This window comes from Thamnophis sirtalis, unplaced genomic scaffold, assembly GCF_051295495.1.
Source record: "Thamnophis sirtalis isolate CommonGarterSnake01/CBP01778 unplaced genomic scaffold, rThaSir2_p1.2 scaffold_4, whole genome shotgun sequence".
Classification (NCBI taxonomy): Eukaryota; Metazoa; Chordata; class Lepidosauria; order Squamata; family Natricidae; genus Thamnophis; species Thamnophis sirtalis.
In genome coordinates, this window is record NW_028261384.1 from 57,549,923 (window position 1) to 57,568,602 (window position 18,680).

General features: G+C 37.4%; 1 protein-coding gene across 3 annotated transcripts in view; it reads left to right on the forward strand.

Moving 5' to 3' along the window:
- The window catches only part of CDCP1 (CUB domain containing protein 1), a 106,883-nt gene extending 89,005 nt beyond the window's left edge, over positions 1 to 17,878 (forward strand). The window contains exons 4-9 of one of the 3 annotated variants that reach the window (XM_087712974.1): positions 2,370 to 2,729; positions 3,268 to 3,471; positions 5,650 to 6,042; positions 8,965 to 9,327; positions 10,120 to 10,213; positions 15,554 to 17,878. In XM_087712974.1, the coding sequence (XP_087569100.1) occupies positions 2,370 to 2,729; positions 3,268 to 3,471; positions 5,650 to 6,042; positions 8,965 to 9,327; positions 10,120 to 10,213; positions 15,554 to 15,983 (1,844 nt within the window). In that variant the 3' untranslated portion in view covers positions 15,984 to 17,878. The remainder of the gene's footprint in view (positions 1 to 2,369; positions 2,730 to 3,267; positions 3,472 to 5,649; positions 6,043 to 8,964; positions 9,328 to 10,119; positions 10,214 to 15,553) is intronic. The other 2 variants (XM_087712976.1, XM_087712975.1) reach the window with 2 other exon arrangements.
- Positions 17,879 to 18,680: the final 802 nt, after the last annotated feature.

An 18,680-nucleotide genomic window follows, 5' to 3' on the forward strand; every position in this document is an offset into this window, starting at 1 on the left:
AACAAATGCTGCTCCACAGAATCATGTCACTGTAGCCTGGCTCTGTACAACTTTCTCGATAATTGCACAATATTGCACACTCACATGCATACTTTTCAATTTCAGCCAAATCTCATTTGCAGTCTTCAAGTCAGCCACATTCAAAAATTGTTCATCTTCTAAACTTAATATGATATAAGCCAGTGCCTTATCATGCTGCCTCTGGTCAGTGACTACTACCCTGTTTCCCCTAAAATAAGACCTCCCTAGATAATAAGCCCAATCAGACTTTTGAGTGCATGCGCTAAAATAAATCCTCCCCTGAAAATAAGCCCTCCTCAAAAATATTGCAACATAGCAGCAGCCATGAGCTGACCAAGCTTTCCACCTCCTGCAGCTCAAAAATAATAAGACCTCCCCAAAAATAAGGCCAAGCACTTATTTCAGGCATGAAAAGAAAATAAGACCCTGTCTTATTTTAAGGAAATACAGTAATAGTGCCTGGGGTGAATTAACAACAATGTCCTAGACCTCCTTAGCTTTCAGGAAACTTTCCATCTTTGCAGTGGTGGGTTAAGGCTCACTGGTGCCCTAAACACTGACCAATTTTGGTGCTCCCCCCCTTTGTACATATTGTGCAAATCTTCATTGTTTTTTTTCTTTCTCAACTTTGTGGTGTCCCCTTGAGCCTGGTGCTCTAAGCACATGCTTAGTCTGCTTAATGGTTAATACACCACTCCATCTTTGATATAATGATATAATTCTTCTGTTCCAAATGAGGCAGACAGCTCTCCTCAACAGCCATTCTGCAAGCTTTCTCAGCCTTGTTCTCTGTTCCTAATAACACAGGCTATCCTTCAGCTTAATTATAGTTCAATCTTACTGTGTGCTCTGGGCCCATAATCTATCAGAGTTTTGTTTCAGCAGCACATCCAGCAAGCACACACAAGTAAATAAACTTCAGAACAATTCAGTTATGTATAAGAAACTTCTTTGTATACAATACCATACAGCAGAATTCAGTATTCAATATCAGGAACACAGAAGCACTATTCATAGTAGCAAGTCATTATAAAGTAGAGAGATACAGAGGTTAATATTGTACAGAGGCCGCAAAGTTACAGAGGCCAAAGCAACTTTTATATACAATTCAGCAAATCTAAGCCATGCCCAGACTTCAAATTGTCTCTTATGGCCCCATACAAACAAATACTCTGTTTCAGTTTCCAAACAGTCCACATTGGCTGACCTGTTGCCATGTCTATCCAAACATTCCCCATTGGCCGACTTGTTGTCATGTCCATTCCAGTCTATGAACATACTCTGACAAGATGGACTTGCTCAAACTCAGAAGCTGGCAACAATGGATCTATGCCATCTTTTTGCACATATTTTAGGAAATGTATCCTCAAAAATCTGCTCTGAGAAATTGAGCTAGCATTTAGCAAATGGTGTTATCTTTCTTTTTTTAAATGTTGTTTCTTTTTAAGTGCCCAGTTTATTTAACTAGATTTAGTACTTTTTAAAAACATTTTTTTATTTTGTATCATCAGATTTTTAACAAGCTTTTTAAAACGAAATTTCATTTTAAAATTTCCAAAATACATTGAATAAATCTTTATTATGTTTATTATGTACTTAAACAAAATCAAACCCACTTTCACTGATAGATTTTTAATGGAAAGTTGATAATCAGGAAGTCTTCATTTGTGCCTTGCTTCTTAGTCTGGAAGAAGAAAATATTACTCTCTTCATTGGACAATAGAACTTCTAGACCAAAGCTGTAACTCAGAGTAAAAAAGATTGATCAGGAAGGAGAAGCTGGGCTATTTGACAACATATTCATATATAAGGATGTCCACAAATCATAGTAAATGGAACTTAATGCTACCAATCAATGCACATCCCTTTTTTTTTTTTGCCCCTTGGCAGGGTTTGAGGACTTCGTCTGGGTATAGTATATCAGATGAAAAAAGGCATTAATTTGAAGGCAAAGTGAATGCTGCTGTTAGATTTTAAAGAGGCTATAACAAGGCATTTTAATTATCTAGATCGGGGGTGTCAAACTTACATTGTCATGGCGGCATCACGTGATATATCAGGACTTTTTTCCCCTTCGCTAAACCGGGTGTACCTTACACCTGTAGCCCTCAACCATAACGCATCTGGCCTGTGGGCCATGAGTTTAACAGCCCTGATCTAGATTGACTAGAAGAATTGGTCAATAGCTTCACTGAGTTTTGAATAATCACGTGTGAGATGAATTTCTGCAATGCTTCCAACCTCTAATTTTGATCCCTCAAACTTTGAGAATCTTTGATTTTTGTACATAGAGTTTTTGTCCTTTGAAGTTTTGTCCTTTGAAGTAAATCTTCCTTTTTTTAATATAGGCCTCTGCATTATAGAATCTACATTTAAAGGCAAATCATCAGCAACTTTGATGTCTGCAAATTATCCATTGGGGTTACCAGAAGATGAACTCATGACATGGCAATTTGTTCTTCCATCCAGTTTAAGAGCAGATATCAACTTCATCAATTATACAAAACCAAACTGTGAACGGAAATATGTGCGGGTGGAATACTCATTACCTGATTATTCTCCAGATACTAGAGTCTTATCCCTGGATGATGTGCAACCTGTCAATATTCCTGGCAGTTTTAACCTTTCCCTGTATGGATGTGACCAAGCCTCAGGGCTCCTCAGACTCTTATTTAAAGTGATAGTAAATTACCCTAAAAATGAAGAGAGTAAGCAACCATTCTTCTCTCTCTTATGACCTTTTTCTTTGGTTAATGTGTTTGCATATTAACTAAATTTGAAGAAGCATTCCCCAACTAATGTCTTCTATCCATGTTGTCTTATAGTTCTTGTCAATGCCAGATATACATGCATTCAGATAAAGATTTTATGCAATTGAATACATAATACTTTAACTGCTATAGGAAATGATCTTTTTCCTTTCTTATCAAGACAAACAGATCACCCAAAATTAAGATGTTCAATCTTGGGTTTTTAGTATGTGGATAAAATGTTAAAATCAGTTACTCTTGCATGAATCTGTTGTTAAATCAGATTTCAGATTTTTTTAAAATCAGGCAATTTTATCTGCCTATTCATTTGCAAATCTTTTATTGCTTTAGAGTCTATCATAGTAAACCTGCATATTTAATCTATCCCTCAATAGATCTAACTAAAACCCAAGATAACAACATTATCATTTTCTTGTAAGAATATGACAATTATTTTAAAAATTGATATTATCTATTTTTGTTTGTTTGTTTTTAGATGTAACCTACAAAATTGATCTAACACATGAGAAGACTAATCTTACAATTTATTCAAAATCATCAATGAATGAATGTTTGATCTGTGTTCACTCTAGCAGAAACTGCAGACCAAATGTGACATTAGAATATGGTGTCACATATTTTGCTACCTTCCTGTGTCAAAATTTGGATAATATAAGGATAATTGCTGAGCAAAGTATAGGTATGAGAAAAATATTTAGATTTTTGTTATATAAAAGATGTAAGCAGTTATCCCCTGAGAATGTATTTTGTTCTTGTTTACTTGAACTTCAGTAGTCAGGTAGAACTGAGCACCATCATATGCTATAGGAGAAACCAGATTGCCCTAAGATGCCTTTTTTAAAATCTAATTCAATCTGAAAATTGCACTTGTGTTGAATTACCATCCTTGTCATCTTTACTCATGACTTGAAGGCTATAGATTATAAAAGCTGTACATGTAAGATATATTCATACCATACCAGATAGGGATAAAATGTAGTTTACTGAGATGCGGTACATGCTAGAAACATAGTCTGTAGTAATGAATAATAATTTTTGGATGCAAGTTTAGCTGTATTTTTCAGCTTTCATCTCTATGTTACATTAATTGTAAGATTAGTCTTATACAGAATGTAAATACAAAATTGAGACTGATTATTGCCACAATATATCGAAAGTTCTGGTTTCTCTTGTCCTAAAATGGAAACAGTTATGTGAAAGGCATATTAGCAAATTCCATTCTACCCAATTCAGCTTTCAAATGCCTTATTTTGGTTTCCCTAATTTTAGAAAGGCAAGACTGTATCTGTTGTGATTCCTTATTTCTTAGAATAGTCTTTTTGGTCCTATCCATACAGTTGCTATTCTCTTTGACGATGGAGAAAACAAAAATCTCTTCCCCCCCCCCCAAACTCCCACTCACTATTTCAGTGCAAATATTTTATATTTGTAATAATACTGTTGAAAAGATGGTTGAGAAATTCTTTTATTAACACTGAAACTCAAGTTAAAAATGCCTTTAAGGTTTAAAAGCCAATAACATGGGAGGAATATCAGTGAGTTTTTTTTTCTAAATGTCTTGTAATATCTTCTAATATCTCAGTTTGATATTTATTAATATGCAGTTTATTAAACATAATTGTGGGGATCTGAGGGTCACTATTGCCTCTGTAGGAGACAAATTAATAGCTCTGAAATTATTTCAAATTATTCCAAATACTGCTGAAACATGGCAACATTGAGGATAGAAGGGCAGTTATACAATTTTCAAGTTTATAGATTTTCTAAGAGCTACATGCTTCTAAAATCACTGGATTCATATCTCCCTCTCTCTCCCTCCCTCTCTCTCCCTCCCTCTCTCTCTCTCCCTCTCTCTCTCTCTCTCTCCCCCCTCCACCTCCCTCCCCCTGTCTCTCTCTCAGAACAGTAAATCTCCCTTATCACATCTGGGCAGTATACAGACAAAATATCAAACAATGAAAATAGAATATAAAATTTACAAATAAAAAAATGCAAAGATGGATTAAACATTAATATTAAAAATTAATCAAAAGATGGGGAAGTTTTCAGAGTATTAGCCAGCCCCACAGCTTCATGTTTCTATATGAGCCTCAAGAAAGGCCACAGAGCCATGCTTTCACTCCTTTTCAGAAGGCCATGAAAGTGGGGGTGCTTCACTCTAGGGGGTGGAATGTTCCACATGTTGGGGACAGCAGCAGAGAAGGCTTTTTTTCCTTGGTCCCGCTAGTTGGAATTCTTTTACTGATAGTCTGCAGCATGTCTTCTTTGCCTGAATGGGTGGATTGAGCTGGACTGTTGTAATAGGATGGAGATGGTTCCATGGGTAACCTGGTTTCATGCCATGCAGAGCTCTAAAGGTCATAACCAACATATTGAATTGGACACAGAAACAAATCAGCAGCCAATGCAACTTGTGCATTAAAGTGGAATATGGGCCATTAGAGTGTTATATAATTAAGTAATCATGTATGCAATGGTACACTTATCAGTGTAAATTAAGAGAGGGAATATTGAGAGTTAATTGGCAACTTAATGTGATTGTTGAACCAATGTAGTTGGATTGTTGACAGTAGTTTAATGTTAGCTTGTTGCAGTGAAAAATATAACTAGTGAATTAAAAGCTGAACATTAAAATATCTGGAGGATTAGGGTTAGCTTTGTAATATTAATATACAGATAATTACTCAAATACAGATCTCTCAAATACTAAGTTTTATTGATTTACAAGAAAACTTTCCTTGCAGAAAAAGATGCTTGCCATGTAGAAAAACAGTAATGGGAAAGATAGAAAATTGCCTGATTTTTTCTTTAGTTTTAGATTCAAATCTGCTGTGTTCTGTTGTTTTTTTTAATACAGTTTGCTGGAATGCCAGAACATGTGAAAACCTATTCTTCCAGCTGGCTGTACCTTCTGTTCTTCTCCAGCTGCCAATTTTAATTGAGACATTTACATGGAAAATTCAAGCTCTTGAAGCAGTGAATATAGAAATCAGGTCCTCCACCTTGAAACTCAAGCAACATATCCCAAACCGGGATCAAAGGTGCAATGGAAGTTATAGTTATATTATTAATGGCTCCAGTCCAGGAAGGTCATGGAGTCTTGGTTATTTTTGTCCTGTTGGAGACATTGAAAAAATACAGATTAAGGATAACGTCACCTTAACCCTTAAGACATTTGGCAAGAGGTGGTTCAATGAGTCTAATACTCAGAAAGGGGATCTGAAACTGTTTTTTAAGCCAGTTCTACAAGGTGAGTGAGTTTTCTTTTACAGATAATCCTCGAGTTACAACAGTTCACTTAGCAACCGTTCAACATCATAACCCCCTCCCAAGTACTTATGACACAATCCCGAAGTTACGAATGTAGCAGCACCATGGCAGTCATTCACCCTTTATGAATGACCGCAGAGGCACTGCAACATTTATCTTGCCTATTCCCCCTCCTTTGGCCGGTCCTCTTCAAGCACAGGGCCTATGGAGACTCATCTTGCAAAGATCTAGTGGACTGTCTCCTCTTCAACCTTTCTACCACAGTTACTTTGCCTGCTTCCAGTGTTCCAAAAGAGGAGCGGTGAGAGCAAAGGGAGAATGGGACAAGCATGCCCTGTTCAGCTTGCAATCTCCCTCTAGACTCAAGTTATTTTTGCAAAAAGTCTTTGCTGCTGAAAATGGAGCCCAGGGTGGACATGCTGGCCCCTCCTGGGCTCCATTCTTGTTGGCAAAGGCTTTTTGCAAAGGCTTGCAGAAGCCTAGAGGGAGATTGTGTCCCTCTAGGCTCCGATTGTCTTTGCAAAAAACTCTTGCTGCTGAAAACAGAGCCTGGGAGGAATGCGCCTATCCTTCTTGCTGGCAAACACTTTTTGCAAATACTATCAGAGCCTAGAGGGATGCAATCTCCCCCTAGGCTTTGACAAGCCTTTTCAAAACTTTGCCAGCCAGAACAGACCCCAGGAGGGGCTGGTGCATCCCTCATGGGCTCCGTTTTCTGTGGGCAACAGCCTTTTGCAAAGACGATTGGAGCCTAATGGGAGATGCAAGCTGAGCAGGACAACGTGCATCCGCTCTCCCTCTGCTCTTGCCACTCTGCTTTTGGAGGACCAGGAGTAGGCAACTCATGGCAGAGAGGAGGCAGCTTGCTAAATCTTCACAAGATGGAGGAAAGCAATTGTGGGCAGCATGAGGTATCTCAGTGGATCAGGGGAGTCCTTGGATAGCCAAGGATGTAGCAAGTTGCCTCCTCTCTGCCATCAGTAGCCCTCCCCTCCCCCCCATGGAAGTTTGCACAGCTAGAAATTTTTGCTTTCCTTTCTCTAATCCCTCCCCCCCCCCATGGCCTTCCGCATCCTGAGATACCTCATGCAGTTAATGACTAACACATTAGATTATCGAATGTGTGGGCAAAAGCAGGGAGTTTTCATGTTTATGTGATTCACTCCAACAAATCCTTGGGTTACGATTGGCAAGAGACATTACATTGGCAACTCGAGGATTACCTACTTTTTTTTGCTTACATGCAATATATAAAGATTCTTGGATTTTATCATGCCTTTCTAAACTGAGAATCAAATGCAATGCTTTTTTCTATAATTTAGTGTTTTAAGATATGATAACTGGCTTCCAACACAATGTGGAATATTTAATTAGTACTTAGAATAACATACGATAAATGGAAGCCAGAGCAAATGTCATGTAGATGGGTAACAGTTCTAGGCTATGTTCAACTATCCTGTTGGGAGTGTAACATGTTAGTGAAAGCTTAAGGAGCCATTAAAAAGCAGGATTCAAATGCAACCTTGCCTAAATACTTAAGGCCTAGCTAATTCATCTTTAATTCTAGCTTGCAGCATGTTTTATTATTGGTTTTTGGGGTAATGGTTTTTTCATTTCTGTATATATATTATTGTTCTCCTGGAGAGCTTGGAGCAGAGTATAGTATCTCTCTGCAAGAACCTACTGTTAGCCAGAGCAGTCTACCAATCTTCCAAAACATTCATTTCTTTAGTTCCCCAAATTCTCAGCTATGAATATCTTGGAAGATTTCTCATTTATTAAGTGGAAATTAAATTTAAACTATAAACTAAAGGAAAAACAGGTATGTTATACAACAACTTTAACACAATAGGTACCAATTCAAAGAGCATTTTGGTATATTACAACTACCCAATAATGTTTCAACAGATATGTGTGTGTGTGTGTGTGTGTGTGTGTGTGTGTGTGTGTGTGTACACACACACACACACACACAGAGAGAGAGAGAGAGAGAGAGAGAGAGAGAGAGAGAGAGAGAGAGAGAGAGAGAGAGAGAGAGAGAGAGAGAGATTAATTGCAAGCCTCCCAGAGTAGCTATATCAGTGAATTAGATGGCATTGAAATTTAATAAATAAATAAAAATATTGATGGTATTTGGATGTATTGGAGACAGAAGCTATATTTATCATGGGAGAAAACCCTTTAATTCGGGCCCCCTTAGTAACAATGCTCCAGCTGGAGGAATTACAACATGAACTATCAGAAATACCCAAACATTCTTTGCATAAATGTCATATGATTCTAGGAAGATACTAGATTGTGTTTTTTTGTTTTGTTTTTTTAATCTTTTCCTGTAAATATTGATACTTTAAGACTATTCTATTGAACATTCACAATTATTAAATTGAAATCATCATCATCCAGAAAGGATTAATGGTAGCCCTTTTGAGGGAGACTACTATTTGATTAGAGAAAGGAAAGCAAAAGTTTTCTAGCTGTGCAAACTTCCATTCCATAAAGCAAATTTTAATAAAATTGTTAAGCTGGCATAAAAGAGAGAAGGGCACCAAAAAAGAAGCAAATCTTTGACTACTACCGGTATGGTCCTGATGACCTATATTGGTAATAAATTTCCACAGAGAATAGGTCAATCATCACAGAAGCCATTATAAAATATAAGATGCTCGGGTAAGTTTTCAGATGAGAAGGTATAAAACAGACAAATAGCATGTACTATATGATGTGATCAGTAGCAGCTATGGAGTTCTAATCAATCATTCTCTGAATAACTTATGGAGGGCACCTGTAAATCTGAGCTCATTATTGATTACTGTAAGACAGTTACTATCATTTTTAAGCAATTGTGTTGTCTCAGATTATGTTATGGGAATAAAGATTTGTTTTTCCTTCCCTGCCTCTACAGAAGATTGCATTTTCACCCTTAGTCCGGATCCAAAGACCAAAGTTTATATACAGACTCCTAACTGGCTGGAAGGCCTTCTTCCTTTTATGTCAGTGTATTGGAATTTCAGTGTCCCGCCAAAGCAAGTTGCACAGCTGACATTCTTAAATGAAAGGATGGGCATAACATGTGAAAAGAGTAGGGCTTTTATCTACGTTAAAGAACAGAGTGCAAAAGCGGTAGAAACTGTGTGCCGCGATGATAATGTACTTCCGAAGACTTTGAATTTGAGACAGGATTTTTGGATTAATATCACTAATTGTAAACCATCTGCTAAGCAACAACTTAGTTTGCAATTCTTGGTGACATTTCAAAAAAATTCAGGTAAGTTATCATTCTCACATTGTTACACAACCAAGTTCTACATGAATTTTATACAAAGAAGGAACTATTCTGCATGAATGAATCTTTTGAACCTACTAGCCCAGGGAACTAGACACCCTCCACACCTCCTTTAGCCCATGGCTTAATTTTGGGTACAAAACCAGGTCTAAAATGTGACATGAATCAATATGATATCTTATTTTGTGCATCATTTTTCTTAACATGGAAATTCCTTCAGCACAATGTAACTGTAAATTGCAGCAATCAAAATGCTGTTGAGGATTGAAGTTCACAAATGAGGAAGGTATCAGGTAGCTTCTCCTTTGAAGAGTATCTTTGAAAAGAGACAGTATTATATACCTGACTTTTTTTCTGCTACATAATTTCTTATGACTCCTCTCCTGTTTATTTGTTTTTTTTCTTTCTCTCTTTCTTCAACTTCTTCACCACCCCTCCCTTTCATCTTACCACCCAGCTGTTAACTACTAGAAAAACATTATGTATCTCCCCAGTCTGTGAATTGTTCATGTATTTCAAGTTGATTTTTGTTTCTTTCTTTCTATCTCTCTAAACAGGCTTGTAATCAACAATATTTTAAATTTGGCTTTTAGTAAATTGTCAATTAGTCTTGAGGGTATTTTATTCAAGACATGGAAGATAACACTGGAGGGGAAGAATCTGTGCAACTCCTCTTTCCAAGCCTTGATCTTCGAGTAGTTTTGGAAGGAATGAAAGCCTTTCCTTCTTACTTTGAACCAACCTGAATATCTCTTTCCCTTAATCTTTTCACAGATGTGACCGTCATAATTGGTGTGGTGGCTGGCGGGATGGCAGTTCTAGCTATTATTGGGCTCCTCATCTGCTGTGTTAAGAAAAAGAGAAAAAAGTATGTTCATTTTGTTCTCTTGCCCTTTTTCATTTAAATTAAAACAAACATTTTTCTTTCTATTGTCAGATTAGCAGGCCTTAGGCAAACAATGTATTAATGGTATTTCCCCTCTGAAATTCCTTTGAAAGACGGGTTGCATCTGTGGTAGTAATATCATCTCTCTTTTAGAGGGTCTATCTGTTGTAATGAAAGACAGATACTTCCTATCTCAGGTAAAATACTTCACAATATTCTCAGAAATGGTTCTTTGGGAGCTAAGTGGAAAATTGCCTTGGAAGAAGCAAGTAGAAAAGACTCTTCTGGCTCTAGTTTTTCCCCTGTCACAGTTAGTCTCCCTCCAATCCCAGATCAATGAGCTACATGGGGGAGGAACACAAAACTCTGCTGAGCTTTTAATTGCATGGCAATTTGACATCAATGAGAAGGCTAAGAGAAAAAGAGAAGTCAGACAAGGAATTTCAGACTGTCCATATGGGTTGCAGATAAATTTGAAAAGAATGTCTGAAGTAGAAGAGTAAAAGATCTTGCTAGATGTCCTGTATGCAGGGATGTCTTGATAAAAGTTGTGTACCTGAATCAGGGCTGTTTTAGAATATTACAAGGTCTGAAGTAGATTCTCAAATTCCATTCCCACTGCACAGTATCCAAGGCTGTCATCTGATGCAGAATATTCTGAACAGTAGCCTCACCTCTCTTTGATGATAAAGTATAGCAATTTTTTTTAAAAAAAACAACAGTAAATTGTAAATAGGGCTGATATTTAATAGCTTGTCTACTAAAACTCCAAGAACTTTTTCATGCTTACCACTATTAAGCCTGGTTTCACCCAGTCTATATGTGTACGTTTGGTTTTTCTTATCTAAGTGTAAGACTTTACTTTTCTCTACATTGAATTTCATTTTGTTAGATAGGGCCCAGTGTTCAAGTCTGTCAAGATCCATCTGGATCTTAAGTCAATCTTCTCGGGTGTTGGCTATTCCTGTCAGTATCATCCACAAATTTGGTAAATTCTATTCCCTCATCTAAGTCATTTATGAAGATGTTGAAGGCTACTAGGCCTAAGACAGAACCTTGTGGTACTCCACTGCTTACTTCCCTCCATGTAGCCATAGTCCTATTAAGGATTACTCATTGAGTATGGTTTATGAGCAAGTTACAAATCTATCTGATAGAGATCCTAGCTATCCTACTTTTTTCTAACTCACCACAAAGTAGGTTGTGATCTACTTCGTCGAATGTAAGTATATTATGTCCACAGTATTTCGCTGGTCTACTAATTTAGTCACTATGTTGAAGAATGAAATAAGATTGGTTTAGCATGATCTGTTTTTAACAAACCCATGCTGGCTGCTAGTTATTACTTCACTCATTTCTAAATGTTGACAGATCTGTTTTTTATTAACTTTTCCAGTATCTTCCTGGATATTGATGTTACGCTGTTTGGTCTGTAATTTCCTAGGTCTGGTTTTTTTCCCCTTTTTTGAAGATGGGGACCACATCAGCTTGTTTCCAGTCCTCTGGTAGTTTCCCGGTACTCCAGAATTTTTGAAAGATGTGGTACAGTGGTTCTGAGATGACATCTGCCAGCTCCTTTAGAATTGAGGGATGTAATCTGTCAGGTCCCAGTGATTTATATTCATCAAGATCAGATGGGTGTTCCCTTATCTTTTTCTCTCTTTTTTTTTTTGCTTATTTTAACTTTTATTCCTAGTTTGTCTTTTACAGTTATGTTTTTGGAAGGTTGGGCTATAGAAGGGTGTCAAACTCAAAACCCGTGGGCCAGATCCAGCCCACATTAAGGTCAGATCTGGTTTGCAAGGCCATCCTGGAAACTCTAAAGGGCTGGTCACTTTGTAATGGCCCACACCATCCTGGTGGGCATGCATAGGGACAGGAGGCAGCAGGCACATGCACACACAGGCCCAGTTTATTGTTGTTGCATGCAGGGCAATAAAAGTAGTCTGTGAGACTATGGTTAAAAAAAGTACTTCAGACCTTCCAACTTCGTGATAACTCTTTCTTTTTTGTGAGAAGTTGGAAGTTATGAATTATTATTTTTTTACCATAGGCCCACACACTATTTTTTTGCCTGGCACATGGCAGTGGTGAACGGAGCTGGAAAGCAGGTTAGTGAAGGGATGTGGCTGCCCTGGGAGAGGGTAGGAGGTTGGGAAAGTGAATGTTTGGCATGGGTGGCCTGGCTGAAGGGCCCTTAGGTAAGCCCATGCGGGGCGAGTGGGTCAGCTCCACACTCCCTGTCTTGCTTTGTTCTCCAGCCCCCCCCCTTTCGTTCTTCACCTCTCCTTCTTACTCGCCACCATAATGGAGCAGGAGGCTGAGCAATACACCAGTGTGGTGGCCACAAAGTGAGGTGGTGAGGGTTGGAGGACAAAGCAAGAGGGGGGTGTAACTGCCCCACATGCCCCACACATCCTGCACTGACTTATCTGAGCACCCTACAGCCAGGCCGTCAATATCCTGACAACTGCCTCATCTTGCATCAGCTCCAATAGCGCCATCCAGGGTCCCACATGTGTTGCTCAGCCTCTTGCTCCATTGTGGCAGCAAGTAAGGAGAAGCAGACCAGTGGGCACGCAGGGTCCTGGACTTTTTCTGGAGCTGTAGTTGAAAGGCCAGTCACTTTTCAGGATGTTGATGGCCTGGCTGAGGGGCCCTCAGGTAAGCTGGTGTGTGGTGCAGCTTGCACACCCTTCCTTGCTTTGTCTTCCACCCCCCTCACCGCCTCGTTTCACCTTCCACCCCCCTACCGCCTTGCTTTGTGGCTTCCTCACCAGTCCATTGCTCATCCTGCAGCTCTGTTATGACAGCAAGCAAGCAGAAGAAGTGGCAAAGAAAGAAGACAAAGAAAGGGAAGTGATGGGGGAGGTTGAGGATGAAGCAGTGCATGCTGCTATGGAGAGCATGGTTAGTGCCGGTGCCATGAGGTGGAGTGAGAGAGCGAGAGAATGATATGATCAAACCATCTCCACATGAGGTGGGGAGAGAGAGAGGGAGGGATAGAGGGAGAGAGAGAGAGAGAGAGAGATGGATGATCCAACCTATGTGTGTGTGACAGAGACAGAGACAGACAGAGAGATCCAATCCAACCTTGGAGAGTTATAACCAGGGCTGGCGGCAGTATGCTTCAGTGCCTGGCCAGCGGGATGCTTCTCAATCAGCCCCTTTCCTCTTTCTTCTTCCTGCTCCTCCTCCTCCTCCTTCAGACAAAAGCATAGTCCATTGCACGAAGTGCCTGAGATTTACTGGGATTGGGGGATGGTCAATCTTCATTCATGACATAGGAGAGAAGACAGAAGGCAATCCCCACCAGCCTGGCAGGGGTGGGGTGGAAAACTGTGTGGTGCTGAAAGCAACTGATGACACACTGGCTGTAGCTGCCCCACTCCCTGCTTGCCTCATCTCATCCCACAGGATGAGCCTCCAACCCCCTTTCCCACCCACCAGAGACCTCTGGATTTCCTCCCTAACCCCGCCTGGCCTCCATAGGCACCACCCACATGAACTATGCCAAGCTGGCCATGCCCCCAAGCCATACCTAGTCAGCCAGGTGTCCTCCCTCCAGCCCCTAGAGGACAACCACAATGCTGATCCGGCCCTCAGTGAAATCAAGTTTGATATCCTTGGGCTATAGTTTCTTTTTGCATGAAGACGGATGCAAAGAACGAGTTAAGCAGTTCTGCTTTCTCTCTGCTGCTTGTTACTTCTTTGCCATTTTCTTTGTTTAGTGGACCGACTGTTTCCTTGATTTTTTTTTCTTGTTATTTATATGTTGGAATAAACTTTTTTAATTATCTTTGACTTTTGTTGCAAGTCATTCTAATCTTTCCTGACATTGTCTTTGCAGATTCTGGCTATCAGCTGATATACTGTCTTAGTTATGTGTCCCTCTTTCCATTTTTGTACTTGCCTTTTTTGTCTTTCAATTTGTCAAAGAGATCTTTGTGCAGCCATGCTGATTTTTTCTTGGATTTCTTATTTTTCTTGTATTAATTTTCGTGTTTTTCTTCTACTAATTTTCATAAATTGTTCTCAAGGAATGGTTATATTCCAAACCTGTTAGGATTTTCTCTCAATAATGTTTACTGACTTGTAATTTTTGGGAGTAAAAATACTTTTCTTTCAGAGTCTCCGTAATGAAGATACAAAGGTCATCTCTTAGATATGGTGATTTCTACCACTGCTTTGCCACAAACCCACTGACCTCCCTGCAAGCTTCCCTTCCTTTTTATTAACATGTCAGAAAGTTCCCAAAACATCCCAGCCAACTTTATGTGTCATTAGGTCAATCAACATTCACTCAGGAAGGGATAAACCTAAGTTTCTTCATTTTTTCCTGCCAGTGGAAATCATGCTATGATGAAACAGTCATGACTGTGCTCTCTGTGCCTGCTTCTAAAATGGCCAGGTCCGTTTCAGCAAGATTTAACTGATGCTCATGCAAGCTGATAGAAATCTGAGACATATTGCACTCAAAATTCTATAATGTTCTGTTTTCTATTATGTGATTTAGGCTATACATAAAATGGTAAATCTCATTAACAGGTAATGGTAATAAATTACTCAAAATAGTTGCTTCTGTGGGAAAATGAGATAGGAAATCCATTGATTCTCCAAAAAGAGGTTTAGACAAACACTTAGGAAAAAAACTTACTGTGAAAGTTTCCCCTATATGGGCAGATTAGATTCTGTCTTTCTTTCTAGAGTGTTAAAACATAGTTATTTTTCTGAGTTGTTGGGCTGAACTGAGCATCTTGTGTTTTCTGTTTTCTTTATTAATAAGATTTCTGCATGTTATCACTTGCTAGCGGATATAACCTTCTGACCATGGGTAATAATTCATTGGCAGTTAAATTTAACCTTAGGATTTTTGTAATAAGGTAGATGAATAAAATAATACAGTTATAAGAACATAGTATTTCACAATATGAGGTCATTAAATTACAAAATTAAATAAAATTGAAAGAATATTTTATCAGCCACTTGCTTTACGTGAATTTAAGTTGCAAACCTCACAAAATAGACTAATCTGCCAGCTTTTAGTTAATTCCCTGTGATAATTTGTTATTAATACTTGTGAAAATCTACAGGAGAAAGTAGAAGCTGGCTTTTAGAAAGAGCCAAAACTTGTAAGATCCTGATATAATGTGTGAGACCCATTTTTTTCTTGGGAGGAAAGAATCATGTTAGAAAGTTAAATGTGATCTTTTAATTAGCAAAATGAGAGTATAAGCTTTGTAAATCAACATCATAAAAATCTTTGAGAGAATAAAATGTAAATCTGTATTGTTTTAAAATTTATTTCCTCTTCTTTTTTAGCAAAAGAAAAGAAAGTCATAACCCAGTGATGGGAGTTTATAATACCAATGTCAACACCTTGTTACCTGAAAGGCAAGGCATTTTTAAAAAGGAGAGGAAGAAGAATGATTCTCATGTATATGCAGTCATTGAGGATGTTATGGTTTATGGGCACTTGCTTGATAATTCTACAAGACCAGAGATGGCTGATGTAGGAGTGTACAGGCCCTTTTCTGGACCAGTAAGTAATATACCACCTTCCCCACCTCCAATCAGAAAAATATCTAAGAGCTCAGACCTGCAGGAATCGTCAAACATGCTTGTAACTAATAGTGAGAACTATACCTTTGCACATCATGTGCCAGAGAATATCCATAATGGTGACCTGAATGTGAGTGGTAATGGACATGTGGGCAGCAGAAACAATGAACAGGGAAATTCTGCGGACTAGACTTAATATCTTGATGATCTGTGACTTCTCTGATTCAAAGGAAAAACTTGTAACTCACTTATGGATGTGTTTGAAACCTATTTATGTGGTTTATTTTATTAAAATATAGATAGCAGATCTGTTCATACTCTGGGAAAGAGGTTTCTGAGGATGTAATGCCATACTTTGTTGTATAGAATGCAAGAACTTTGAAGTTTGCAGATTGTTAAACAAAACTAAGATATTATTTTAGCAAAAGAACTCTTAATCCAAAGATTGTGCTGGGTAATGAGTATTAAATGCAAGAATTGTGCTTTTCATAAATGAGATTTTTACTTATTGTCCTTACACACATTGTACATCATGTATTTTTTTTAAATATTACTTTTTAATTTTAGCTCTGTGGAAATAATTTAGTGAATTTTAATCCTCAGTTACATATTTCAAAGGGTGGTCAACACTAAGTTTGTAATGAAAATAAAAGGACCATTCTGCAATTAATGGAATCATTGTTCCATTGTTACAAAGTAATGGGTTGTCCTCCTACTTTACTCTAAAGGTATTCTGATACGTAGGAAATAAGCCTCCTGTGATATTTCGACTTGAGCTCTATGTCTCTTTGGTTACTAAGCTAAGAACCAATAAGATTTCTTACATAGATATGTACACATTACCAATAGTCAGTCTGTGCATCCATATGTCTGCTTTCGAGAAAGGAGGGTACAGAAGTTCCTTTGTAGAAATATACTGTTTTGAACATATCATCAGCCTGTAGCATAGACATACTATAGATTGGCCTGTTGTGAATTAACCTTTAATAGTTTGGGTTGAATACTTGGTTTAGATAATGCCCAACTCCAACCAACTCAAGATAGCATACAGTAGAACCAACAGAATAAAAACAGAATATAATAATCCTAAAAAGAATTTAAAAAGCAAACAACAAGAACAAATGGTAGATTTTCCAAACCTCACCCATATATAATAGGTAGGGGCCCCAACTATGCTAACCCAAGACCTGAGAAATCAGAATGCAAAAAAGGAACAGGAAAGATATAGTTCAGCAGGTTTTAGGGTTTTTTTTAAAGTTTACTATTCTTATAGAATGTATCTTGAAAGATACTCTTTCCAAACACAAAATTCTATCAATAGATTTCAATGAATGAGAAGATGTGGGAAAGCATTTTTACTTCAGCTTGAATTTAGCATTTTGAAGTTCTACATAAGCAACTAACAGCTGCAAAAAACTTCTGCATTGTTCTAACCCAGGTGGCTCTTGCAAAATATATTTTCCTAGTAAAGTGTATCTATGAGACGGTCGTTTTTAGAAGGGAGAATTAATAGTCAAAATGAATTCCTAGAATCCAGAAGGAGGTATGATTATACCTTGTATGTGAGGTGAAGCTTCTGAGAGCACCCCTTCCTCCTGCTTTGGAACAAACAGATTGTTCCTGAGTTTGGACACTTTCTGGAATGGCATGTGCATTGTAATGAGCTGACAAAAAGAATCGAGCATGCTAAAACTGCCATGAAATTGCCACATTTTCTGATTGATCTGTATGAAAAATTAAACCATTTAGAATATATATTGTACATCTGTAATTATTTCTATTATCCTATTTCAGGGATTGCATATGTTTGAAAAGTTGTCAACTAAACATTATAAAACAATTGTTTTCTTAATTTAGACAGAATATGTGTAAATATTTGACCCATTTTGAATATGAATGGAAGTTTTGATGTAAGTGTTCCATAGTCTGGTAACATGGTGGTTTTTATATGTTTCTCTGACAGCTGTTTTATTTCATTTGCATTAATGCCTACAGTTGAAATGTTTGTATATATGCATATTGTATATACTTTATTGGTTCTTCAAAATGAAATAAAAGAATGTTTACAAGGACAATTTAAACAAACCTCAAATGACTTATTCTTTAGAAACTTGCTTTGAAATGCAGCAAATGAAGTGTATGGAATTATTGAAGAGAAAAGATATTCTGATTGAGTGTACATTTTCTTCTTACCTTATAAATAGTTAAAGGAAAATACACTATATAAAGTGATTGCTATGGTAATATTTTTATTGTATGGTACAATTTATACTTTTAGAAATTAAATAAAGGAAAAACTGATTTTAAGAAGACTTGCACAAAATGCATAGAGTTAGTTTTTCTTAGTCAACTATTCCTTCATATTTTTCTGTTTAATTAAAAAAGGATAAATGTGTTCTCTCCATTTTAGCTTGTGGTTTGAAGATTATTTTTCATCCTGAAAACTGTGAATTAATACTCTTCGGAATCAAATAGCTTATTTAATATTAAATTTTAGTTCTTCAAGAATGCATGTATGTTTAGACAACGTAGTTGAGATAAAAATTAAAAGCTAACATGAAGGATTTGTAATTTAGATATAAGGAATAAAAAACTATTTAGAGCCATTCTCACAGAGTAAAATCTGTTCACATATTAGAAAATTAGAAAATGTAAGAAGATAAAATGAATTATTTTAACAATTGGAAATTGCTAATGAATGAAGAACAGTGAACTAATTACAAATATTTAAGTAATAAAAATGATAGAAAGATTTTTGCTATCCCAGATTTACAATCTTGGGTTGAAGATCGTATTTACTCTGTATTTTGAGGACAGAAAATGAATAATTGATGAATTAATATTACTCTGTGTGGTCATGATTTAAAACTATATTTAAATATATTTA